At 50.3% G+C, this 22,246-nt stretch overlaps 1 protein-coding gene across 3 annotated transcripts in view; it reads left to right on the top strand.

The window, feature by feature from the left end:
* The window catches only part of MRAS (muscle RAS oncogene homolog), a 61,673-nt gene extending 39,427 nt beyond the window's left edge, over window positions 1-22,246 (top strand). For 2 of the 3 annotated variants that reach the window (XM_032869606.1, XM_032869605.1), the window contains exons 3-6: window positions 13,305-13,458; window positions 14,785-14,884; window positions 19,083-19,162; window positions 20,434-22,246. In XM_032869606.1, the coding sequence (XP_032725497.1) occupies window positions 13,305-13,458; window positions 14,785-14,884; window positions 19,083-19,162; window positions 20,434-20,533 (434 nt within the window). In that variant the 3' untranslated portion in view covers window positions 20,534-22,246. Of the gene's footprint in view, window positions 1-13,304; window positions 13,459-14,784; window positions 14,885-19,082; window positions 19,167-20,433 lie in introns of those variants that run through there. The other variant, XM_032869607.1, reaches the window with a different exon arrangement.

The raw sequence follows: 22,246 nt of genomic DNA, 5'->3' as shown, positions 1-22,246 counted from the left end.
CTTTCATGACCAGCTTATTTCACTTAGCGTAGTGTCTTCAAGGCTTATCCACATTATAACGTGTGTCAGCATTTCTTCTTTTTTAAGACTGTATAATATTCCAATGCATATGTGTGTGTATATATACACATGCATATATATTTGTTTACCCATTCATCCAGCAATGGACACAGGGGCTGTATCCACTTTTTGGCTATTGTGAATACTGCTGTTGTACACACGAGTGTACAAAGATTTCTTCTAATCCATGCATTCACATGTTTCATCTTGGAGTTCTTGTGTGCCTATTTTTTCTGTTAGGCTAGGACTGGAAGGTTCCTGAGCTCTAGGCTATCACCTTCCTCACTTTACACCTGAGGAAACTGGTGCATGTGGAGAAGGGCCTGGCCTGAGGTCAGACCTAGCTAGTGGCTGAGCCAGGCCTGGGGCATCTTGGCTCCTCAGGGCACATCTCCCATCCTATCCTGCTGCCTCCTGTTTTGACCCAGGCCTTGGTCCTGTGGTGTAGGATGTTGACCAGATCCTCTGTCCACTTAGAGTAGGATTAGGTGTTTCTAGGCCTTCTCTCCTATATGGCCTCCTGGTCCTGCCCTCTGCCCAACCTGGCATCTTCCGTCCACCAACAGAGAACAGCATTAGGCCCTAAATCTCCCTCCACCTCTTCCCACTGGGACTCCTGGGCCCAGCTCTGCAGCCTTTCTGTCCCCCTATCTTCCCTGCAACAGCTAGGGCTTTGCAAAGAGTAAGGCTCCAGCTCTTCTCCTGCACCCTCAGAAGCTGGGACATTTCCACCCTGGCTTCTGCCCAAACCTCAGACACAAGTGCTGTTGTCTTCTCGGAGCAGCCTGGACCTGGCTTTTCCCTGAACACTTGAATCCACATTCTTTCTGGAGAGGGGGAGGGAAGGAGGACATTGGAAGGGCAGCAAGAGTAAAAGGAACATTTATCGAGTGTACTTTTCTGGTCTCGAGGCTTTACTTGGAGATTCAGCTTCTGAGTAAGCACTTCCCCATGGCCCTCCAGCTGAGAATGGGGTACAGGCAGAGCTGCCCTGTCCTTCTACCTGTCCAGCCATCCTCCCTTTTTCCTGTTAGCAGTGATGCAGGAGGAATTCCCCTTTTTTCTTTTATGAGGGAACATGGCCCCTGGCCTCAGATTATGAAATCTAGCCCTCTGGACCTCAACCTGACCCTTTATCCTGGTTCCGTCAGCCAGCACTGCTTGCATGCTTCCAGGAATGTGCAACTCACTGATCTGTGAGCTGCCTTGGGCAGTGCTTCCTGGTATACTGAAGCCAGATCGACCTCCCAAACCCTCCCTCACTGTGGCTCCTTCCACTTCCCAGCAGTGGGGGAGTGGTTACTCCTGACCAGACTTTTCTGGAAGACCAGAACCTGTGCTCGGGGCTTGACAGGGATGGTTGTGTTTCCTCCTTGTAACACTTAATGTCTCATGGAGATTAGTGTCTCTAGCTTCCAGGTGAGTGTAACCCAGCCTCCGCCAGTGTGCACCGGCACTGCCCTGGTAGCCGATAGAGTAGTAAACGTGAACTATGTCAGTGCAGTTGGAAAATCATACTGCTGCTTTCCTGTGACCCCAAGGGCCCTTCCCCCGGGGACCCAGACCTCCTGCGTTAGCACCTATCCAGCAGTCCTCCAATCATTCAGGCCCTGCAGGGGAAGACCAGGAGTCAGCGAGGGGTAATAGCATCCAAGGTCACCCAACTGATTAGAGCCCCCTTCCTCTGACCCCGAAGAGAAGGATCTTACTCTTGCTCTGTGCCAGCTTAACCCCACATGCCGGCCTGGGAGCTGAGGGAACCCCCCATTAGCCAGTGACCTAGGGTCAGCTCAGCAAGGCTGCATGATGATGATGTATGCAACACACACCCCTCCCCCATCAAAGTCACAGTGCAGCCTGGAGTCAGTCTGGGGATTTGCACCCCAAATCCCAGGCAGAGTTCCTCTCACACTGCTGACAGGTCCCGTACTCGGGCAGTTACTTTTGGGTTTTGCCCTGACTTCAGAACTTCATGCTGATTGCTCTTAGTCACGTGACCTGGTTGGGCTGCACCAGCCGGGTTAGTAAGTTTGTGATCTTCCCAGTCTGCCCATGCATAGCGTGAAGCCACCTGCCCCAGGCCCCAGCACAGCCGCTGCCTGCCTGCTGTCACCTTGACCCAGGTTCTTCTTTCCCTCAGGCACAGACAGCCTCTGGACCAAGACCATGTGTCCTCATTGGTGGGGCTTGTGTCCCAAATGGGATGTACGCTCAGAGTTGTTGTTGCAAAGAGTAAATGAAGCAATACAAATTATAAGCTTCTTGAGGGAGAACTGTCCTTTGTCGATCATCATTTCTCCAACGCCAGCCTGGAGGTGGAACCTATTTATTGGGTGAGGGAGGGAATAACGAACCACATAGCAGACCTTGGGAGATGCCTATCACTGCTGTGATTGTTCAGATATGATTTACGGTACTAGTCAGGATGGTGGCTTGGTGCTTTCAGGAACAGGCTTTATCACAGGTGCATGAGAGGCCATCAATCCCTCTGCCCACTTCCTGGGAGCTCCAGGAGTGAGACATGAGCCCCTGACTTGGAACTACCACCTCCCCTCTCCATCGATGTATGGATTGGCCTCTGAGTTTTGTGTCCATAGATGAGTTAACTAATTCATTCAACAAATACGTCAGGGTACTTGCCATGTGCCTGGCTCTCTTTTGGGCTCTAAGGAGGCAGCATTTGACAAAGTCCCAGGTGTCATGAAGCTTCTGTTAAGATAGGAGGGACAGAGCAGAAACAAATATGTAATGTGTCAAGTGGTGATAAATATTATGAAGGAGAATAAGGCAAAGTAAAGGAAACAGACAGTGAGGAAGGGGTTGCTATCTTACATAGGCTGATCAAGAGAAGCGAAAACCTATCCACACAAAAACTTGCACAAGAATGTCCAAAGCACCTGATAAAGTGATGTTGGAACAGAGATTTGAAGGATAAAGCTGTGCTTATACCTGAAGGAAGAGAATCTTAGACACAGAGAGCATCAGTTGCAAAGACCCTGAGGCCGGGGTATGGGCTTTTGGGGGACTAGGTAGGAGGCCAGAGTGCAGAGCAAGTAAGGCAGTATTAATGGGAGAGGTCAGAGAGACAGCTGGGAGGCACTGATCTCATAGGTTAATGCAGAAAAATAAGCCATTGGAGGGTTTTGAGCAGAGAGGAGATATAGTCTGACTGATGTTTTAAAAGAAGTGGAGAAGAGACCATAGAGGAATCAGGGCAGAATCGGGGAGACCATTTAAGAAGCCAAGCAGACTAGGGCACCACTGAAGGAAATAGCTAGAAAGAATTAGCTTCTCGATGTGTTTTGAAGGAGGAAGCAACAGGATTTGTGGATAGAGTATATGTCATGAAGTGGGGGTAGAAGAGGGAAGACTCTTTGGCCTGAACAACTGGTAGAATAGTTATGTTTATCAACATTAAGAAGACTGGTGAAAAACAAGTTTGTTGGGGGAGGGAATCAGTTTAATTTTGGACATGTTAAATCTGAGGTGCCTCTCTCATAGAAATAGAAGTGAAAGAGGCAGATGGATGTTACAGTCTGTACTAAGGGCACTGGAAGATGTATAGGCTGGAGATGGACATTTGAGAGTGGACATGTCAAGCATTATGAGATGAGAGCTGGCCAATGAAGCAAACGTGGGTTAGAGAAGGGGTCCCAGGACTGAGTGTGGGGACCTATCATTTAGAGGGTAGGGTGGTGAAGGGACAGAGCAGGACCAGTCACTGCAGTAGGAGAAGAACCGATAAAAGAGTGATGTCCCAAGGCCAAGGGAAGAAGGCTCTCCAACAAGGAGGGAACCATCAACCACTTCCAGTATCAGCAGGTGGCCCAGAGGGATGAGGACCTAAACGTACTCAGGATTTAGTGACACAGAGGTTGTTGGTGACTTGACAAGACCAATCTTGATAGAGTGATCAGCACTGAGAGTGGGTTCAAGAGAGAGTGGAGGGGAGGAAGAGCAGGCAGCGAGAACAGATAAGTCAAGGGATGTGTTTTGTAAAGAGGAACAGAGAAGGGACAGTAGCTGGAAGGAGATGAGAGGTCAAGGGGCAGGGTTTCCACTGTTGATTTTTTTTTTTTTGGCTTTATTTTATTTTTTAGGTGAGAGAAATTATAGTATGTTTACATACTGGTGGAAATGAAACAAAAGAGAAACAATGCCAGAGAGGGAAGGCGCCATGATAGCATCAGTGTCCTTGTCTGGGGGACAGAGGACAGGACCCAGTGCCTGGCTGGAGGGCATGGTCTCGGACAGGAGCAGGGCCAGGTCATCTCCCATAGCAAGAAGACAGTGGAGTATATGTTGCAGAGAAAAGGGGGGGGCTTCCTCATACAAGTGTTTTTAATTGACTTGTAACTCACATGTAAAGTGTACGATTGAGTGCTTTTGAATACATACACACAGTTGCACACTCACAACTGCTGATTGATTCACAAACCAACAATCACTTGGATCACCACGGATTCCTCAACATTTCCATCACCTCCCCCTGGAATGCTCACCCCATTAAAGCAGTCATTCCCCGTCCTCCCCTCCCCTTACCCCAGCTCCTGAAACTAGTGATCTACTTTCTGTCTTTACAGATTTGCCTGTTCTGGACATTTCCTATATATAAACAGCACCATACAGTAAGCAGCCTTTGAGACTGGCCTCTTTCACTCTGTGGACTGTTTTCATGCAGCGTGTATCAGAATCTCATTCTTTTCTATATATGAATAATATTCTGATGTATGGATGCATCACACTTTCTTTATCCACTCATACACTGGTGGGTCTTCGGAATGTTTCAACTTTGGACCATCAGGGAATAATGCTGCTTTGGACATTCTTTGCAAATTGTTGTGTTGATATATTTTCACTTCTCTTGGGTCTGCCCCTGGGCACGGAAGGGCTGGGTCAAATGGTAACTCTACGTTTTGCTTTTTGAGGAAACTCAAAACTGTGTTCTGCAGTGGCCCTGCCTGCCTCACACCCCACCCCACCCCACCCCGCCCCCGCCGCAGTGTGTGAGGCTCCTGCTGTCTGTGAGGTGGGTTGATCTGGAAGCTTATGGAATTTAGCTGGTAATCTCTGTTTCTCACGCTCAACTGGGAGTGGAGGCTGAAGGACGGGAAGTGGTGGGAAGCAATGGCCTCAGGAGTGGGAGAGGACTGGATGGGGATGTGTTCAGGTTTGTTGGGGGTCCTAAGGGCCCCAGAAGTTGCGCTGGGATTTTAAGGGGAGCCAGGTACCTAGCCATGAGCCCTCTCCCCCGAGCTACGCATGGCCACCCAGGGGCAAGTGTGGAGTAGGTGGATCCCCTCCAGGCCTTGTCTCCTGTCTCTGTGGACCTCAGGTGTTCTCTCCCCACCCTCTCCATTTAGACCTGCACCTCTTCACAGTCCCTGGGGACCCTGTTGTGTCTTGCTCAAAGACAGGCTGTCAGGGGTGCCTAGGTGGCTCAGTGGGTTAAAGCCTCTGCCTTCAGCTCAGGTCATGATCCCAGAGTCCTGAGATTGAGCCCCACATCGGGCTTCTCTGCTCAGCAGGGGGCCTGCTTCCTCCTCTCTGCCTGCTTCTCTGCCTATTTATGATCTCTTTCCATCAAATAAATAAATAAAATCTTTAAATTACAAAAAAAAAAAAAAAAAAAGACAGGCTGTCACCAGGCACCCTGGGGTTCAAACCTGCCTCTCTTGCTCTCTAGCAGTGTGAAACTGAGCCGGTCACCTATAGAACATTGCCTCCCCGCACACCCTGAAGACAAAATGGGGTTGTAGGCCAGCGTTTTGTCTCCCTGTTCCTTTCTGTTGCCAGGCCCCTCCCAGGCTACCTGCTCTCTCTGGTATGTTCCTGGTGACACAGCTGAGATGCCCCCCTGCCCCTGCTATCCTTTCTCCTCTTTTCTACTCTTCCCTCCCCAGAAGTGACATTCGTTTGAGGGTGGGGTGTTCCCAGCTCCTGTGAGAATTCCACAAAGCCATGGACCATCTCCCTAAAAGAATGTGCACCCACACATGTGAGCTGTTCACCAAGTCAGGGAATCTAGGCCCTCTGAGAGTGTATCCCAAGGACTCCTCGCACCCATTCCCCCAGCTGCAGGAGGGTGGCCTCAGGAGCAAGTGTCCCCTGGGGCTGGTGGCCAGCACCTCTCCTCAGTCCATCCTGAAATCAGCGAGTTAAGGCTGGGGCCACTGTCAGAGAGAAACTTCCCCACCATCAGGGAGCCAGCCACATGCCGCACGACTTAGCCCCGTCCCCCTCAGCAAGTCCCAAGTGGCCTGGCTTTCTACACCCTGCCAGTGCTGTGGAGAAAAAGTAACCCTATTTCTGGAAACAATGCATGGTCAATGGGTCTCGCCTTTCTGCCCAGCACCCAGCCCATGCCATACACACCCTTACCGGGAAAGGGGAACAAGAAAAATAGTCGAGTGCCCTCATCACTACCAATGCTCAGCTAGGTAGCCTATTTTTATTTGAGTCTTCTCCTAGGAAGAGCATCAACTTCCCCACCTGACTCCCTTGTGAAATGGGCATGATCACTCCCACCTTCCATCATGGGTCTGTGGATTAGAGAAAGATAGAAAACATGAGGCGGTCCTTGGAGTCATTTTATGTCTAGAAATTCTCATCTGTATTGTTTCATATTCCAGAACCCTTACCTCACCATGTTGGGTGAAGGTCACCTTTTTGTGATTTCCCTTAGAGCTGGCAGGGGCTGGTTGAGCGCAGCAGCTGCCTTTCCTATAGTGCACATGTGATTTGTCCAGTCATTCTGCAAGTACTTTTTGAACCTGCACTGGGTGCCGAAGCTTTTGAGAGACACGGGGAAATGAAAGCCCGGCTCTCCTCCCATCCCCCCTGTGGAGCTCCACCCTGTGGTGGGGAGCTGAGCCAGGCCTAGGGGCACTGACTCGGAGAAACCCACAGAACTCACAGAACCCAGGACACACGCAATAGGAAGGGTTCAAAGACAGAAGTCCAAGGCTGGGGCTCTCAGGAGAGGAGGCAGAGGGCAGCAGTGCTGGGGGGAGGCTGGGGCAGCTGGTGAGAGGGCATTCTAGTTGGAGGTCATGGTTTGTGCAAAGGCTTGGAATGGAGACACAGCCCGGCTGGTTGTGGGTGGCCAGACCCACACCCTCTGGTTAAAGATAAAAGCCTGGATGGGCAGGGGCAGCTGGGTCTTAGGGAAGTTGGAGCGGCCTCCTTTCCGGTATGTGGCCTTGAGTGGATCCCTTTCACTCCCTGGGCCTCAGTTTCCACATTTGTTCTAGGCCAGAGAGAGGATCCAGAGGGCATGTATGTCTAAAACCCCAGCACAGTGCCTGCTGCCAGTAGGAACATGGTGGGCAGGACCATTTTCAGCCAAAGAGCTCAGACTGTCCCTGGGCTGCTGCCAGTGTCCAAGCCCTGAGCCCATGCCAGGGTGTGGCTCCCTCGGGAAGCCCTGAAGAGGAAGAAGAGGAGGAGGAAGAAAAGAAGGAAGAGGAAGGGGGGTGGGAAAGGAGGAGGGCTCCACCGGGACCCAGGCTGGTGCCCCTTACATGTTGGCTGCCTGCCTGCTGGAGACCTCGTGCCACACTGGCCTTGGGGGCTGGGCTTCTGAGAGCCACACTATCTAAGAGTAGCCTTGGGGTTTCCACTTAAACCCTCCTCAGGCATACTTCGGGGCCCTCAGCCTCTGAGTGGGGACAATGAGGCGGGCCAGACAGGTACACGGCACTGACCCACTGTCTCCAAAATCTGTCTCTCTTCTTCCTCCTTCCACAGTTAGGCTGCCTCTGGCTGCCTCTGCCTCTCTGTGGCTCTCTTCTGTCTTCTCTCACTCGCTCTCTTCCTCACACACACTCACACAAACACTGGCACAGCACCTCTTCTCCCACAGTGACTAATACTTTCTGTCTCCAGAGTCCTCCTACCTTCCTGACATCAGACATGGGAAACGCAGGTGGAATCATAATTTCTTAAAAGCACAGCTGCCCGTTATCCTCAGCCTCCCTGGGAGGCAGAATTGCTGATGAGGGGCTGTGCCCAGGCACTTCCAGGTGTATGTGTGTGGAGGGGAGGGATGAACCCCAAACCAGACGAGGCCCAGCTCAGCCCCACCATATCTGCCCCTCCCAGCTTACATCTGCCCTGCTGGGGTTCCAAGGTTTAGAGTTCCCATGGCACTCTCCACCCTCCTCTCTCCTGTTGGCCCCCATTCCCTGTGTCCTGTGCCCTCAGTGTCTCCCCATTCACTGTTCCCCTCTGCCTCTCGGGCACCTACCTGCCTTTGCTGATGCCCTGGTCACCTCTGCCCCGGCCCCTTTTATGCCAGGACACTGACCCCCCCGAACCCTCAGCTCTTTTCTTCACAGTGTCCAGGCCCTGGCTCATGCTGTTTGTCTGCCTGGAAGCCCTTCCCCAGACCCTACCTTTTTTTTATCAAATACTGTTCTTTCAAGGGCAGGATCAATAGCCCCTCTTGGCTAAAACCTTGCATTATCCCTCCAAGCTGAAGGGACCTCCCTGTTTGGCCTAGATTTCCCCATAGTATGTATCACTTTCTGTCCTAGTCTTATTTTTCTTGACGTACCAGCCCAGCTAGCCGCTCAGTACCTTGATAGGGAGATGCAGCCTAGTCTTTAATCACCCCCAGTACCGAGCAGAGCAGTGGGCCCTGAGTAGGCGCTCAGAAGAGGGTTGACAAATGGATGACTGAACGCCCCTCTCTTGGTCCCACACGCAGGCTGCTCCTGCCCCTGGAAGGTGGGAGGGGCCTGGCCGTTACCACACAACCACGTGCCACCCCTTTCTGTTTTGTTACTAGGAGTATGCTGAGGCTGGTACAATGAGCTGGAAAGTTCCTTTATTTTCCAGGCTCTGGAGCAGATTGTAGATAGGTAATAAAAAGAGCTTGGTGCCATTCACGGGGGAGATTTGTCTGTTTGATTTCTTGGATAATTATTGGCCTATTCAGGTTTTCTATTATTTTCTTGAGCCAGTTTTGTTTATTTATGTTTTCTAAAATGGTCCGTTTCATCAAGAATTAAAATTTTTTTTGCTATGAAACTGCATATAGTTTTCTCTCCGAATTAAATATATGTCCAGATCTATAGTCATAGGCCTTTTCTCATTCCAAAGGCTTATTAGACTTTCTTCTCTTTTGTTGCTGCTAATAACTGCTAAAGGCTTTTTTTTTTTTTTAATTGGTCCTTTCAAAGAGTCAGCTTTTGATCTTTGGATTTCTACTACTTTTTTCTTCCTCTCATTTTCTTAATTTCTACTTTCATTGATGAGTTCTTCTTTCCTTGGTTTTATTTTTTTCTTTCCTAGCCCTTGATTTAAATGCCTAGATAATTTTCAGTCTCTCTCATTTTTGAAAGTGCATTTAAAGCTGTAATTTTCCTCTGAGTCCCACTTTGGCCTCAAACCAGAGCTTTTATTATTGTTCATTGTCGTTCAGTTCTAAATTGTTTGTAGTTTCTGCTTTGCTTTTCTCTTTAACTAGAGTATTATAGAGCATTATAGCTTTTTAAACTTTCAAGTGGATAGTTTCTTTTATACTCATGTTGCTGTTAATTTCTGACCTTATTGCATAAAAGTAAAACATAGCCCATGTGACATCTGCTTTCTGGAATTTGTTGAAATTTTTATTTATGACTTAACATGTGGCCAATTTTTGTGACGATTTCATGTGTGTTTGAAAATGCTTATTTACTGTTCAAGTGTTCTCTCAGATTAAGGTTTTTTTTTTTTTTTTTAATAGCTTACTTAAGTAATCTCTACACCCAACGTAGGACTCAAACTCACAACTCTGAGATTAAGAGTCACATGCTCTTCTGACTGAGCCAGCCAGGCTCCCCTCTCAGATTAAGCTTTTAAATTGCTTTATTTAGATCATTATTTTTCGGATGGGGGGGTCAATGGTTCTGTCTGTCTCTAACAGAGATCTTTTCAAGTTCTATCACAATGGTTATGGGACTTGTGTACACCTACTGGGTTTAAAAATCAGGTTTTTATACATGTATGTTTTAGGCTATATTCTCATATACTTACGATTCATGACTTCGGCACTTCTTGATGCTTGTCCTTTGTCCCATTTAAATACATTGGTTTGTCCTGTTCAATGCGTTGGCCTTGAATCCTATTTTGTGGATGCGTGTGGCTAACATATCCTTTTTTACCCTTTCTCTTTTTATTCTTTCTGTGTCATTTTGCTTTGTATATTTCTATCGTAGTAGCAGACAAGTGGATTTTGTATTGAGTGTCTGCTTTAATGGGTAGATTTAACCCATTTGTGTTTAACCGTTGTTAGTTATAGCTAGATTTACATCTGCCATCTTCTTCCGTGTCTCCTTTCTTAGCTTTCTTATTTTTGTGTAGTTTGTTTTTGCCTTTTGTTGGATGTTTCCCATTTATTTTGTTCTGTTTTTTTTTTCCCCCTTCTGATGACTAGGAACTTTTGAGCTTTGTTTCTAGTGGTTATTCTATACACTATGTGTGTTTGTGTGTGTATGATTCTATTTTTTCTACTAACATCTGTGTGTAATTATTGTCTTCACCTCTTCCCAAACGAAGCAAGAAATTTAGTAGCAACTTACTTTCCTCCGTCTCCTACCATCACATATGGATCATCATAGATTTTAGTTCTTTTTTTTTTTTTTAAGATTTTATTCATTTGACAGAGATCAGAAGTAGGCAGAGAGGCAGAGAGAGAAAGGGGGGAAGCAGGCTCCCCACTGAGCAAAGAGCCCAATGCGGGACTCGATCCCAGGACCCTGGAATCATGACCTGAGCTGAAGGCAGAGGCTTTAACCCACTGAGCCACCCAGGCACCCCATCATAGATTTTAGTTCTAAACTGTCATTCATTTTCTTCAAATTGTGTAACAAAATTTATTTAAACTTAACTCTTATGTTTGGCTGTGTTCTTTGTTTATCATTGTTTATAATACCACTCATTTTTTTTTCTTTCATGGATCTATTTTTCACTGTGCTGAAGTATTTCCTCCAAGAATTCTTTTCAAAAGCATGGATAATATTATTTTTAAGGTAATCAATGTGTGAAATAACCATTTTTCCTTTCCAAAGAGTCTATTTTGACTTTCAGCTTCCTATTGAGTTGGGTTTTCTTAATCCTGGATGAACATATTTTCACACATCCTAGATCTCTAGCTTTTGTTTTGGACAATACACACCTTCAGAATTCGTGAATCCATTAGTTACCTATCACCTGAATGTTTTCTGCTGTTCTACTCACCTTCCCATTCCTTCAGCCAAATCTGTGACATTTTCATCTGTTTTGCTGATGGGATTTATTTAGTTGCCCTTGGTCCCTACCCAACATGACACCAACTTTTGCCAATGACCTTCAGCTGTCTACACTGTTCTTCACAGTATATACTTGTCTCCACCAGAAATTATATTACCCATTCTTTTGTTCAGTCTCCCTATTAGATTATGAGGCCCATGAGAGCAAGGATTTTGCCTCGTTCACTCTAGATCTGTAGTGCACAGAACACTGCCTGGCACAGAGTAGGCTCTCACATATTTCTTCAGTGAATAAATGAATGAACAAAATTGGGTAGACTGTTCGCATTCATTTATTCATTCAGCTACTATTTGAGTTCTTTTGTGCCAGCTTCCAAGCAGACCAGGTCCCTGCCTCTGGAAGTGACAGTCCAACTGGGAGCCTCTTAAATGGGCAGGAAGGACAGTGTGCCATAAAGGGTCTGTACGGGGGTCGGGAGAGTCACCACAGGAGCCCAGGCAGCAGAATGCAGTGAATCAGCTGGCCAAGGCAAGGGGAGCAGGACAGGAGGGGTGCTTGGAGGAATGACCCAGAGGTGGAGAGAGCACCCCAGGTGAGGAGGACAGGCTCGCACCAGATGCTCTTCTAGGGCTTCTTTGTGTCAGGCACTGCTCCAAGGGTCTTAGTATTTTTTAAAACCATTTTATTTATTTATTTGACAGAGAGAGAGAGAGCGCACGCCAGCAAGGGGAGCAGCAGGCAGAGGGAATGGGAGAAGCAGGCCCCCTACCGAGAAAGAAGCCCAATGCAGGGCTTAATCCCAGGCCCCAGGGATCTTGGCCTGAGCCGAAGACAGACGCTTAATGATGAGCCACCCAGGCATCCCCGGTCTTAGTATTTTAACTCAAAACAGACCTTAGGATCCCCATTCATAGAAACAAAGGCACAGAGAAGTGAGCTTGCCCGGGATCATACTCTAGGAATGGAGAACCAGACTCAACCCAGAATCTGGCTACAAAATCCGTAGCCATCTGCTCCACTGCCTCCAAGGAGAAGGAAAATGGGTCTGTCAGGGAGTAGAGTGAGCTAGGAAATGGGGAAGGCCGGATGGTGAGCAGGGGTTTGCAGGAGGCTGAGGGCTTTAGCGCCTCAGGGGGTCAAGCATGTGGGTCTCAGAGGAGCTCCCCCAGTGACTGTGACCACTCTGAAACAGCCTGTGTGGAGGATCTTATCTCAGCGGGAAGGAAGCTGAAGGGGAGAGGGCTTCAGGGGTCTGAGGGGTGGAGGGAGGCAGAGGGGGATGGATGGGTTGGGAAGACTGCCTTTGCTAAGATGGTTCATCCCACCTTCTCCCCAGCCGTTCTTGCTTCCTATCACAGCGCCCCTTCCCACCACCCTGTGACAGCCCCATCCTAGGGCCAAGTGATCCTGGCTTTCAGAGGCCTCTCCTTCCCCGTAGCCTGCCTGCTCTCTGTCCACACAGGCTCTGAAGACCCTACTTGACCAGCCTTTTTGGGGCCTCCCCAATGCATGTCCTGGGGCTCTCCTCCCTAAAGGGTGCAAGGTAGAGGCATTGTTTCCATCTTATACAAGAGGAGGCTTATATATCTTATATAATATATATCTTATATATACATCTTATATAAGGGCGCTCAGAAAGTCAGACAACTTCCCCAGGCATCAGTCTGTAAGGACTGTGACAGGGAGCCAAGCCCAGGTATGGGGACCCCCCCCCCCCCCCCGCCCAAGGGATTTTGTAGCAGAGCTGATCACTGGTTTTATGAGGCTTTTCTGTAGACAGTTAAGTCCCGGGGGGGGGCGGCAAGAGGGTTGGAATGGGCAGGTCTACAAATGAGTCTGTTAGGACCTCACTGGGTCCCTTACACTTCAGCTCGGGAAAGCCGTGCAGCCTCTTGTGGGGGCAGCTTGGCCGAGGCACCCTGGGAACAGCCCAGCAGCATGGGGGTCTGCAGGCCATGGGAGCTCTACCGGGGGTGGTGACACCCCTGAGTGGCCTCTTCCCACCCCAGTTCTGGACACAGCTGGGCAGGAGGAGTTCAGCGCCATGCGGGAGCAGTATATGCGCACGGGGGATGGCTTCCTCATCGTCTACTCAGTCACCGACAAGGCCAGCTTCGAGCACGTGGACCGCTTCCACCAGCTCATCCTGCGCGTCAAGGACAGGTGAGGGCCACTGGGCCAGGACCTCCTGGCCCCTGCCTCAGAGCCACCTGTCTGTCTGTCTGCCTGCTTGTGTCTCAGAGTCTCGGGTGTAAGCTGAGACACAGAAGGGCAGAGCTGAGCTCACACACTGGTACCCCCAACTCCTACCCCGGTTCTTTCCATGGGGCCAGACTGCTTCCATGCCCTGAAGTTAGCCCCTCCCATGTCTCCTGAACAGTCCCCACTGATGGCCCCAGTTTAAGCAAATGTTACCGAGTTCGAAGAAAAAGTGAATTTCCTCTCCAGTATGCATTATAAGTCGTTATATTACATTTGACTGTGAGATATACAAGCCCCTAATTAAAGGCTCATTTTTTCCCCTTAGTATTACATGGAGTAATTAAATAATTTATAGTTTCTTTTAAGCCTAACTGGTCTTTTCAGTTAATTGGCTCTTAAAGAAGCAACATAGGAGAGTAAAAGGACAAATCAAAAAGAAAGCAGCAAGCTTTGAGCAAATCTCAGTAAATTCAGAAAAATCTAGGTAACACCTGTTCCAATGGCAAAGTGTTAATGATTTTACCAGGTAAGGGGATACACACTCACATGCACTCATATGCATAAAACTCAGACTCATAAATGTAAGTTAAGCCCCTGTCTATAGGAATTTCAAAATAAGAAACAAATGACTCTGAAGTAGGAAAATATTCAACCTTTTGGCTAACCAAAGTGCAAGGGAAAATAATAAAGTATTATTTTTCACCTGTTAAATTATGACTTTTTTAGATAAAAATCCCCAACGATGTTAAAGATGCTATAAGACTGGCCTTTCTTTCACCTTCAGACAGCAATATGGCTACACACACCAGTGGGAATCTCTAAGGCAGGCGTGCCTTGGGAATCCCATCCCTCCTCTCCTGGGAGCCATCCGGATTTTGCAGCTGCTATTTACTGAGTGCCAGCTGTATACCAGATACCGGCCCTGGTGCTCTTACCCAGCCACTGCTGAAGACCGCAGGAGCCCTGCACGGCCGGCTGGTGCATCAGGATGACCAGGAGATGGGAGGGAGGAGGTCTGGGAAGCCAGCCCCTGGCCCAGCAGCCCCTCGGGAGCCCTCTCTGATGCTGCAGAGCCAGGGGTTGCCCCAGGAGGGAGGCAGGAACCCCTTTGTTCTCTTTGCAGTAAGCCTAAAATCCAGCGCCCCCCCCCCGGGGGGAGGGAAGGGACTCATGAGTCAGCCCCAGGCACACTGGGGAGGCTGCGTATGCCCGAGGTGTGGCTGTGTTGCCTTCAGCAGGTGTGGAGGCAGTGAAATTTCATGAGCTGCTGTTCCTTTATTCCCCCAGAGAGTCCTTTCCGATGATCCTCGTGGCCAACAAGGTCGATCTGATGCATTTGAGGAAGATCACCAGGGAGCAAGGAAAAGAAATGGCGACCAAACACAATGTAGGTGGCGTGCATGCATGCGCGTGTGTATATGAGTATATATGTGTGGGGTGGTCAGGGATGTACAGGAGTCCATGCTCATCACTCCTGCAGGACCTTGGGCCTCCTGGGTAATGGGTTAGATTCCACAGAGAGGCCTGGCAGGCCAAATGTGATGAGGGCAATGTTGGGAAACAAAACAGCAGGCCCGAGAGAAAGCACCCTCTTCTCAGTCATGAGGAGTTCTGGTGGGGGGACCAGGTCCCTTCACTGTGGCCTGGGAGCTGTGGCATTCAGGCCACTTCCTGCCACCAGCACAAAAGATTCATCTCTGGCCTGTGCTGGGGGCTGGCTTCTGAGCATTCTCTGAGCCCGCCGCCTGATTCTGCTCTGAATCATCAGGCCAGCTGCAGCTGGCTAGCCCTGTTCTGTGCCAGGCCTTGTGCCGGGATGCACTCACTCCTCACCAGCCCATGCTGAGGTAGGTATTGTGACACCCATCTTAAAGGTGGTCAGACTGAGGTTTGCCCAGGCCACACCATGAATATCAGTGGACATCTTTGTTTTCTTTTTTTCAGTTCATTGAGATGCCCCTTTGCCCTCTGGATGTGCCGGGTGGGGTCACTGGGCTTCTTCCTACCCCTCCCCCGCAGAGGCACAGCCCAGGCCCCTGGCCTCATGGGTCAGTTATGTAGAAGTCCACTCTGCCTGCTGGGAGCTCTGATGCAAGGTTGCCCCTTTCCTTTGCCTGGTGGGTCCAGCTCTGTGAGTAGAGCAAGTGCACTCAGTGCAAATCACTTCTGTTTGTCTCTGCCTTCTGCTTCATTCACGTGTTCACGTAACTATCCCTGGGAAATAAAACCCCTGGCTTTATGGTACTTACTTCTAGTGACAGGAGACAGATAATAAAAAAGCAAATTACAGTGTGACGTGTGCTGTGGAAAAAAGTAAATCAGGGAAGGGGGTCAGGAATGTGAGGTGGAGGAGGATGCTTTTCCAAACAGGGCTGTCAGGGAAAGCCTTGTGAGGGAGGGTGCATTTCAGCAAGGACTTACAGGAGCCGAGAAAGCCAGGCTGATCTCTGGGGGAAGAAGGTTCCAGCTGAGGAAGTAATCAGTGCAAAGGCCCTCAGGTGGGAGGTTGAGGCTCGATGGGCAAGGAGGCCAGCCCGAGCAGGAGTGGGAGGGGTGGGCTGCAGGAGGCCAGTTCAGAGAAGGGCTTCAGGGCTTTATGGGCTTCTCCTCAGAGGGAGAGGGGAAAGCACTGCAGGGCTTTGAGTGAGGAGTGATGATGAGGTCCGGCTCATGGCTGCACAGCTTCTCGCTTGTGGCCATGTTGAGACAGGCCCTTAGAAGCCAGTTGTGGGAGCAGGGAAACCAGCGAGGGTCTGCTCAGTAACAGCCTGGCCCAGGGTGGTGCCGGTGAAAGTGGCAAGGAGGTGGTTGGATTCTGGACGTGTTTCTAAGAAAGCCAACAGGACATGTGCACAGATTGGATATGGAGTGAGAGAGGAAGAGGGAATGGCAGGTGACTCTGTGGTTTGGGTGTGAGCAGCTTTCAGGAGACCAGAGTGTTGGTAACTAGGCAGGAAAGATGATAGGAGGAGGTATGTGTGAGACAGGAGCTTGGTTGCAGATCCGTGGAGTTTGAGGGGCTGAGCAGATAATCAGATGGAAATGCCAAGATGGCAGTCATATACGGCACCTGGGGGAGTATTGGCCGTCAGCAGCATGTAGATGGCCTTTGAAGCCATACACGCCAAGGAAGCGAGTGTACATAAAGCAGGGGTCCCAGAACTGGCTGGGACACTTCACCTAGTGATGCAAAGAGGTGAGGAGGAAGCCACAAAAGGGCTTGAGCTGTGGGTGACACATGAGGGCCAGAGTGGGGCATCATGGGTGCCAAGTGAAAACTTGCCTCAAGGAGGAGGGAATGGACAGGGCTGCCCCACAGCCTCCAGAGGAGAGCTAGAGACTCCCCGCTGGCTTCTGAGTAGAGACAGGCTGAGGGGCTCCGTTCCCCAGGCTCAGACTCCCTCAGGCCTCTCTCAGACACATGCGCACCCTCCCAAGCCACGGGGTGGGGGGTTCAGAGCAGAGGCTGCCCTCCTGCCCTGCAGCCTGGGGCTCCAGCCTTGCAGCCACGTGTCTCCAGCAGCAAATGCCACTGCCTCGTTTATCATTTGACCGAGCAACTCTGAGCTACTATCACAACATGCTATTCATAAGGCAAGTTCCTCTTTCACTGCCAAGGCAGGCGCCCCACCTGGTGCCAGAAGGTGGCTTTTCCTAGCCCTGTGGTAGAGTCAGACCATGCTACCATTTAGTGCAGCGTTCCCTTTAATTCAACTCTCCTTGCTACTGAAACCCTAGAATTCCAAGAACCCAGATAACGCACCCCAGCATTTCTTCAGTGGTAGAGGCAGGACCCCCAGAAAGAAGGCAGAGGGTGCACAAGGCTCCGGGGGACACAACTGCTCCTATACTTCTGAGTGGTGGGTGGGACAGCCGGCAGCGGTGGTCTGAGTCCTCTGGAACCATGCACCTGCTGTCCTGACAGGACCCCAGCCCAAGAAGGGGCTCCAGGTGGGTCCCAGCCCTAGCTACAGGCACCTTCCTGCCTCCTCTCTGTGTGTGCAACAGGAAGCATGTTGCCCGGCCTCATGGGACTCTGGCTTCTAGGGCCCAGCAGGGATCCCCCGCCCCATGACTGGGAGGGGCCCTGAAGCTTCCCCCGGCATCCCAAGCTATCCATGGGCGGCCAGGCAGGAAGTGCGACATGCACCTGCTTCAAACCTTGATTCCCTGTCAGCTGCAGTGTGGTTCTGGGCGAGTACGTCTCCAGTCTGAGCTCTCAGTGTCCCCCGCCACACAGTGGAGATACATGTTTACCCCCAAGGTTGAAGGTGGGGATTAACTGAGCTCAGGGAATGTTGAGACCTGGCAGGTAAAGGGCCCAGAGTCCTCTCTGTCAAACAGCCAGCAGTGGAGGTCAGTTTCCTTGCAGTGTCAACAGAGGCTCAGAGATTGGTTGGATGACTATTTTAAGAGTCTGAGCCATGCTTCGCAGGCTCTGCCCTTTGCATCCAGGCCAGCCATGAGACCTCCGCTTGAAGCCACAGCAATGTGTGAAGGTACTTTAGGATGTGTTCTGGGCAGTCGTTTACAACATCCTCCTCTAGAATCACAGCTTGCCTTGTCACCCCACCCCCACTGCCCATGCATTTGAACCACTGATTATTTTTATTTTCTTCACTGGGCTTTTCTTTTTTGAAAGTGTTGTAATGAAATGCCTTAATTTTGTAGCCAGGAAAAAGTTATGAAATACTCCCGAGTTCTTCACCCTGACCACAGTAGGTCTCCCTCTCTGGCTTGGGGAAACCTGTATATTTTGCACAAACCTCACACTTTCTCCACTCGAGGGGGAGTGGGCACAAAGCCTTCCTGCCTGTGTGGGGTCCATGATACAGGAGAAGGGATGTGCATAGGACAGCATCCTGACCTCATGCAACCTTTGTTCTCCTCCCTGTGCTGGCCTGAGACTTTGGGTGACATGGCCCTCAACACCTGTCCTGTGGGGCCCCTCAGCCACATCTGCCTGTGTACTGCCATCTTTCGGTGAGGTGATCATTCCTCAGTACCAAACGTGCAGACACAAGCTCTCTGTGCACATGGCTGAGCCCCCAGACTCGTAGGCACAGACCAATTAAGAGCTGAGCCCAGCAAGCTTGTTAGGGGTGAGGAGGCACAGAGCAGCTAGGGGTCACTGAGGCACATTGTCCTGCCTATGGCCCAGCCTCGCCTCAGCCTCTCCTGCCAGAGTCCCCTCTGGAGGGTCCAGGAAGAGGCAGAAGTCCCGTCATGGTGGAGAAACAGGCCTCAGAAAGAAAAAAGAATAGCATCAGACCCTATTTTGGTTTGATAAATGAAACAGTCTTTAGTCTTCAAGTATATAAAAAGATCTATTTTTTTCTATTTTTAGAGGGCTATTAAAGATCTCTCTGATGAGAGAATAAGAGGGAATTTAAGAAGCTGTCAATAACATTTTCCACCCTTAAGGAACAAGACGCCACCAGAGGCTTGAGGTTGTTGGCACTGGGGTTCTGTGGGGGCCTCTGAGAGCAGGTGGTCCCTTGGGACCTCTGAGAATTTGCAGTTTTAGGGAACAGGGCTTTGTGGATCTCAGTGCTACTTTTACCAAGTTGAGCTTTGCCTTCCAGATTCCGTACATAGAAACCAGTGCCAAGGACCCACCTCTCAACGTGGACAAAGCCTTCCATGACCTGGTCAGGGTAATTAGGTGAGTGCTGCACGCATCCCCAGAAGCAGGCTCTCTGCAGCAAGATGGGCACTGGAAGGACTGGAGGGACATGGCTGCTTCTTCCAAGGCCCAGGCTATGCGGTTCTGGGCCTGCTTTGGATTTCTTATCCCTCCATCCATTTCTTTTCCTCGCCCTTCCCACCTTCCTTCGCACACACCCCCTCACATCTCCTACCTCTGGGTGAAGGGGAGCATAAGGGTTCCTTCCTGCCTAGGGTGCCGGCTCAGCTTCCTCTCCAGCTCGGGCTCCCTCCGCCTGCCTTCGTGTTCTCCCAACACAACACCTGTCAACAGCATAGAAGTAGATCCCTGTCCTCTCCCCCAGCTGGAGGTTGGAGTGCCCTGTGACAGTGCACTGGAACCACCACCACTGTATTGCACATGCCCCTGCTTCGAGACTGCACACTCTGCCGGGTCCAGGGGTGGCCAGAAACCCTCATCAGCGGTCTCGCATGCATTTCTTTACAGTCAGGGTCCCAGCTCTAACCACCTCGTGCTCAGAGGGCTGCCACAGCCTCCTGGCTGTTCCCTGACTCCAAGGTTTGCAACATGTGGAACAACCCAACCTGCGGTCCTCATATATCTGGCATTTAGTGTGAAGCTGTGTGTGGTGAGCCCCATGGCTGTCGGTTAGCTGTGGACTCAGGGGCAGGACTCTGACAGTGTATTTCCCCTGTGGCTTCCCGGTGCCCCCAGGACACACACACACACACACACAGCCCTTTCCTCCTCATTCCCTTGGGTGCGCTGTGCTAGCACAGCCCTCACTTCACACTCGCACTCATGGAAAGATCTTCTTGTAGGGATCTTGCCTCCAGCTGGGACATGCGGCCTTTCAGGGAGCTGGTGTATCTTGGTTATGGACCTGTAGTTCCAGGGCAGGTTTTAGACACAGGAATAGATAACAGAAAACATGCAGAAAGCTTTTGGACTCAACAAACTTGTCATTTTATTTGAAATATGAGACATAAAAATAGAGGCCAGTACTGAATAACACATAACATAGCTGAAGATTTAAGTAACTGCAGCCACAACGTGACGTGAGGAATTCTTACCCGTGGGGCCACAGGCTTTGCCCTGCCCTCCCTGCCTTCCCACTTTCTGTGCCCCAGAGACACCATCCAGGCCAGGCCCCCCACCAGCGTCCAGAACAGGCCTGCCGCCTGCACCCCTGGGGCCCAGGAGGAGAGGGGCCGGGAGAAGCAAAGCCTGTTCTGACTTTGTTTTTCTGCCTTTCACTGTCTCAAAAGGCAACAGATTCCGGAAAAGAGTCAGAAGAAGAAGAAGAAAACCAAATGGCGGGGAGACCGGGCCACTGGCACCCACAAACTGCAGTGTGTGATATTGTGACAGGCCTGAGGCCCTGGCTGCGGTGACTGTGACCTGGCCAGCCTCTGGGGCCTTCCACTGCCTAACCGCACTGAAAACCATTTCTAACCACGACCCTCGGCCCGAGGACCTGGCACAGGAAGGGAGAGAGGGCAGGGAGGAGCTAGGTTCTGGCTTTGCCCGAAGGGCACAGGCTTTCCTGAGTCTCACAAGAGACAGGGAAGCAGCCTCCAAGCCCCTCGTGTTGATTCAACCTGGTTCCTCCCTGTCTCTCGGTGGCTGTGTTGTTCCTTCGAAGTACACAGTATTGGTGTGATGTGGAAGTGTGTGTCCACGGACAGAGTACTGAACAAGCCATGATCCACCCCTACCCCGCTGCCCCCAGCCCAGAGTGTCCGAGCTTGGGGGGCTTTTGTAGTTTTTTAAATTATTTTAGTGATTATTATTTTATTAAAGGGGTCTGTGCCCATGGATGGGTGGAGCTTCCGGTCTTCAGCAGGCCTCTCTGAGAACACGTCTGGAATAATGTTGTTGTTGTTTGTGACTGAGTTTTCCCAGCAGTGCCAAAACTCAACTCAACATGCAAGTGGAGGGACTGAGAGCATGGAGGTGAATGGGGACAGTGGCCCAAGGCCTCAGAGGAACATCTCACTCCCGGCCTCCAAACTGCACAAAAGAGAGGTGCAGTCACCCAGAAGGTTTTGCTGTGCCTGAGGGTACAGGTATTAGGAAATGGAGTTTTATTTTGCTTAGGAGAGAGGCTGGCACAAGCACGTCCATTTTTGGAGAGGTTTTCATGATCCTGGACGTGTATAAGTTAAGTCAGCTGATTGGCTGTGCAAAAGCATCTGTTCGCTTTCCAGACAGTGTGGATTGAGTTCTGTGCTCTGAGGGCTCTCCTGGATCTGTCTCTTCCTGCTCTCCCACTACCTGTGCTGCCTCATGCCTCTCGGACACAAACACATGGACGTGGGCACATATGTCTCAGCGTGTCCCAGTAAGCTAATGTGAACGCCATCCAGAAAGCTCTAGTTCATGCTGAATCTTAACCAAAAACGATCCAACACTGTTGTTACTAAAACACAACCAAGACAAGAAGCCATTTTCCCTTTGACTCCACTGATGACCACTTCTTAAAGCCCAGCAAATAAGCAAACCTGGCTAAGCATTTGCAAACTTAGGATTCACTTGCCTTTCTGGCACACACTTTTCTTCACCTCTTGGATCTTCACTGTAACATAATTAAAGGAGAAAGAAGGGGTGGGGTGATGAATGACCCCATACACCTGCTTCTATAAGGGGACACTCCCCCAACTTCCTGACAATGCCACTTCCCTCTCAGGTGCTGCCACCATGATCCAGAGACTGGATTTTCCCAGTCAGAGGGTGGAGGGGCAGCAGTGACCACAAAGTCCCCCATCCCTGACAGAAGATCAGAATATGAGGTAGCTTGGCTCGTGACCTCATTTTTCATTTACAAATCAGGTCACGAGGCAAACTGGAGCATCCCTAGCAGGTGGCCTGGCTGCTCTTTGGAGAGAGAAGCCCTGAGAAGGTGAGCACCCCACTGGACATGGAGACACCTCGCATCATTTCTGGTTTTGAAAGCATGCTGCGTTCCTAACTCAGCAAGATCACCAGCACCAGGGGGCCCAGCCTAAGAGCGTTGAATGAAATCATTGGGACCTCAGTTAATTGGAAATTCGAACTCCTTTATTTGTCTCAATAGTCTTC

The sequence above is a fragment of the Lontra canadensis genome, unplaced genomic scaffold, assembly GCF_010015895.1.
Source record: "Lontra canadensis isolate GAN:19392208 unplaced genomic scaffold, GSC_riverotter_1.0 scaffold38, whole genome shotgun sequence".
Taxonomy (NCBI): domain Eukaryota; kingdom Metazoa; phylum Chordata; class Mammalia; order Carnivora; family Mustelidae; genus Lontra; species Lontra canadensis.
The sequence above is the reverse complement of the archived record's forward strand: the minus strand, read 5'-3'. Positions and strand labels throughout refer to the sequence as shown.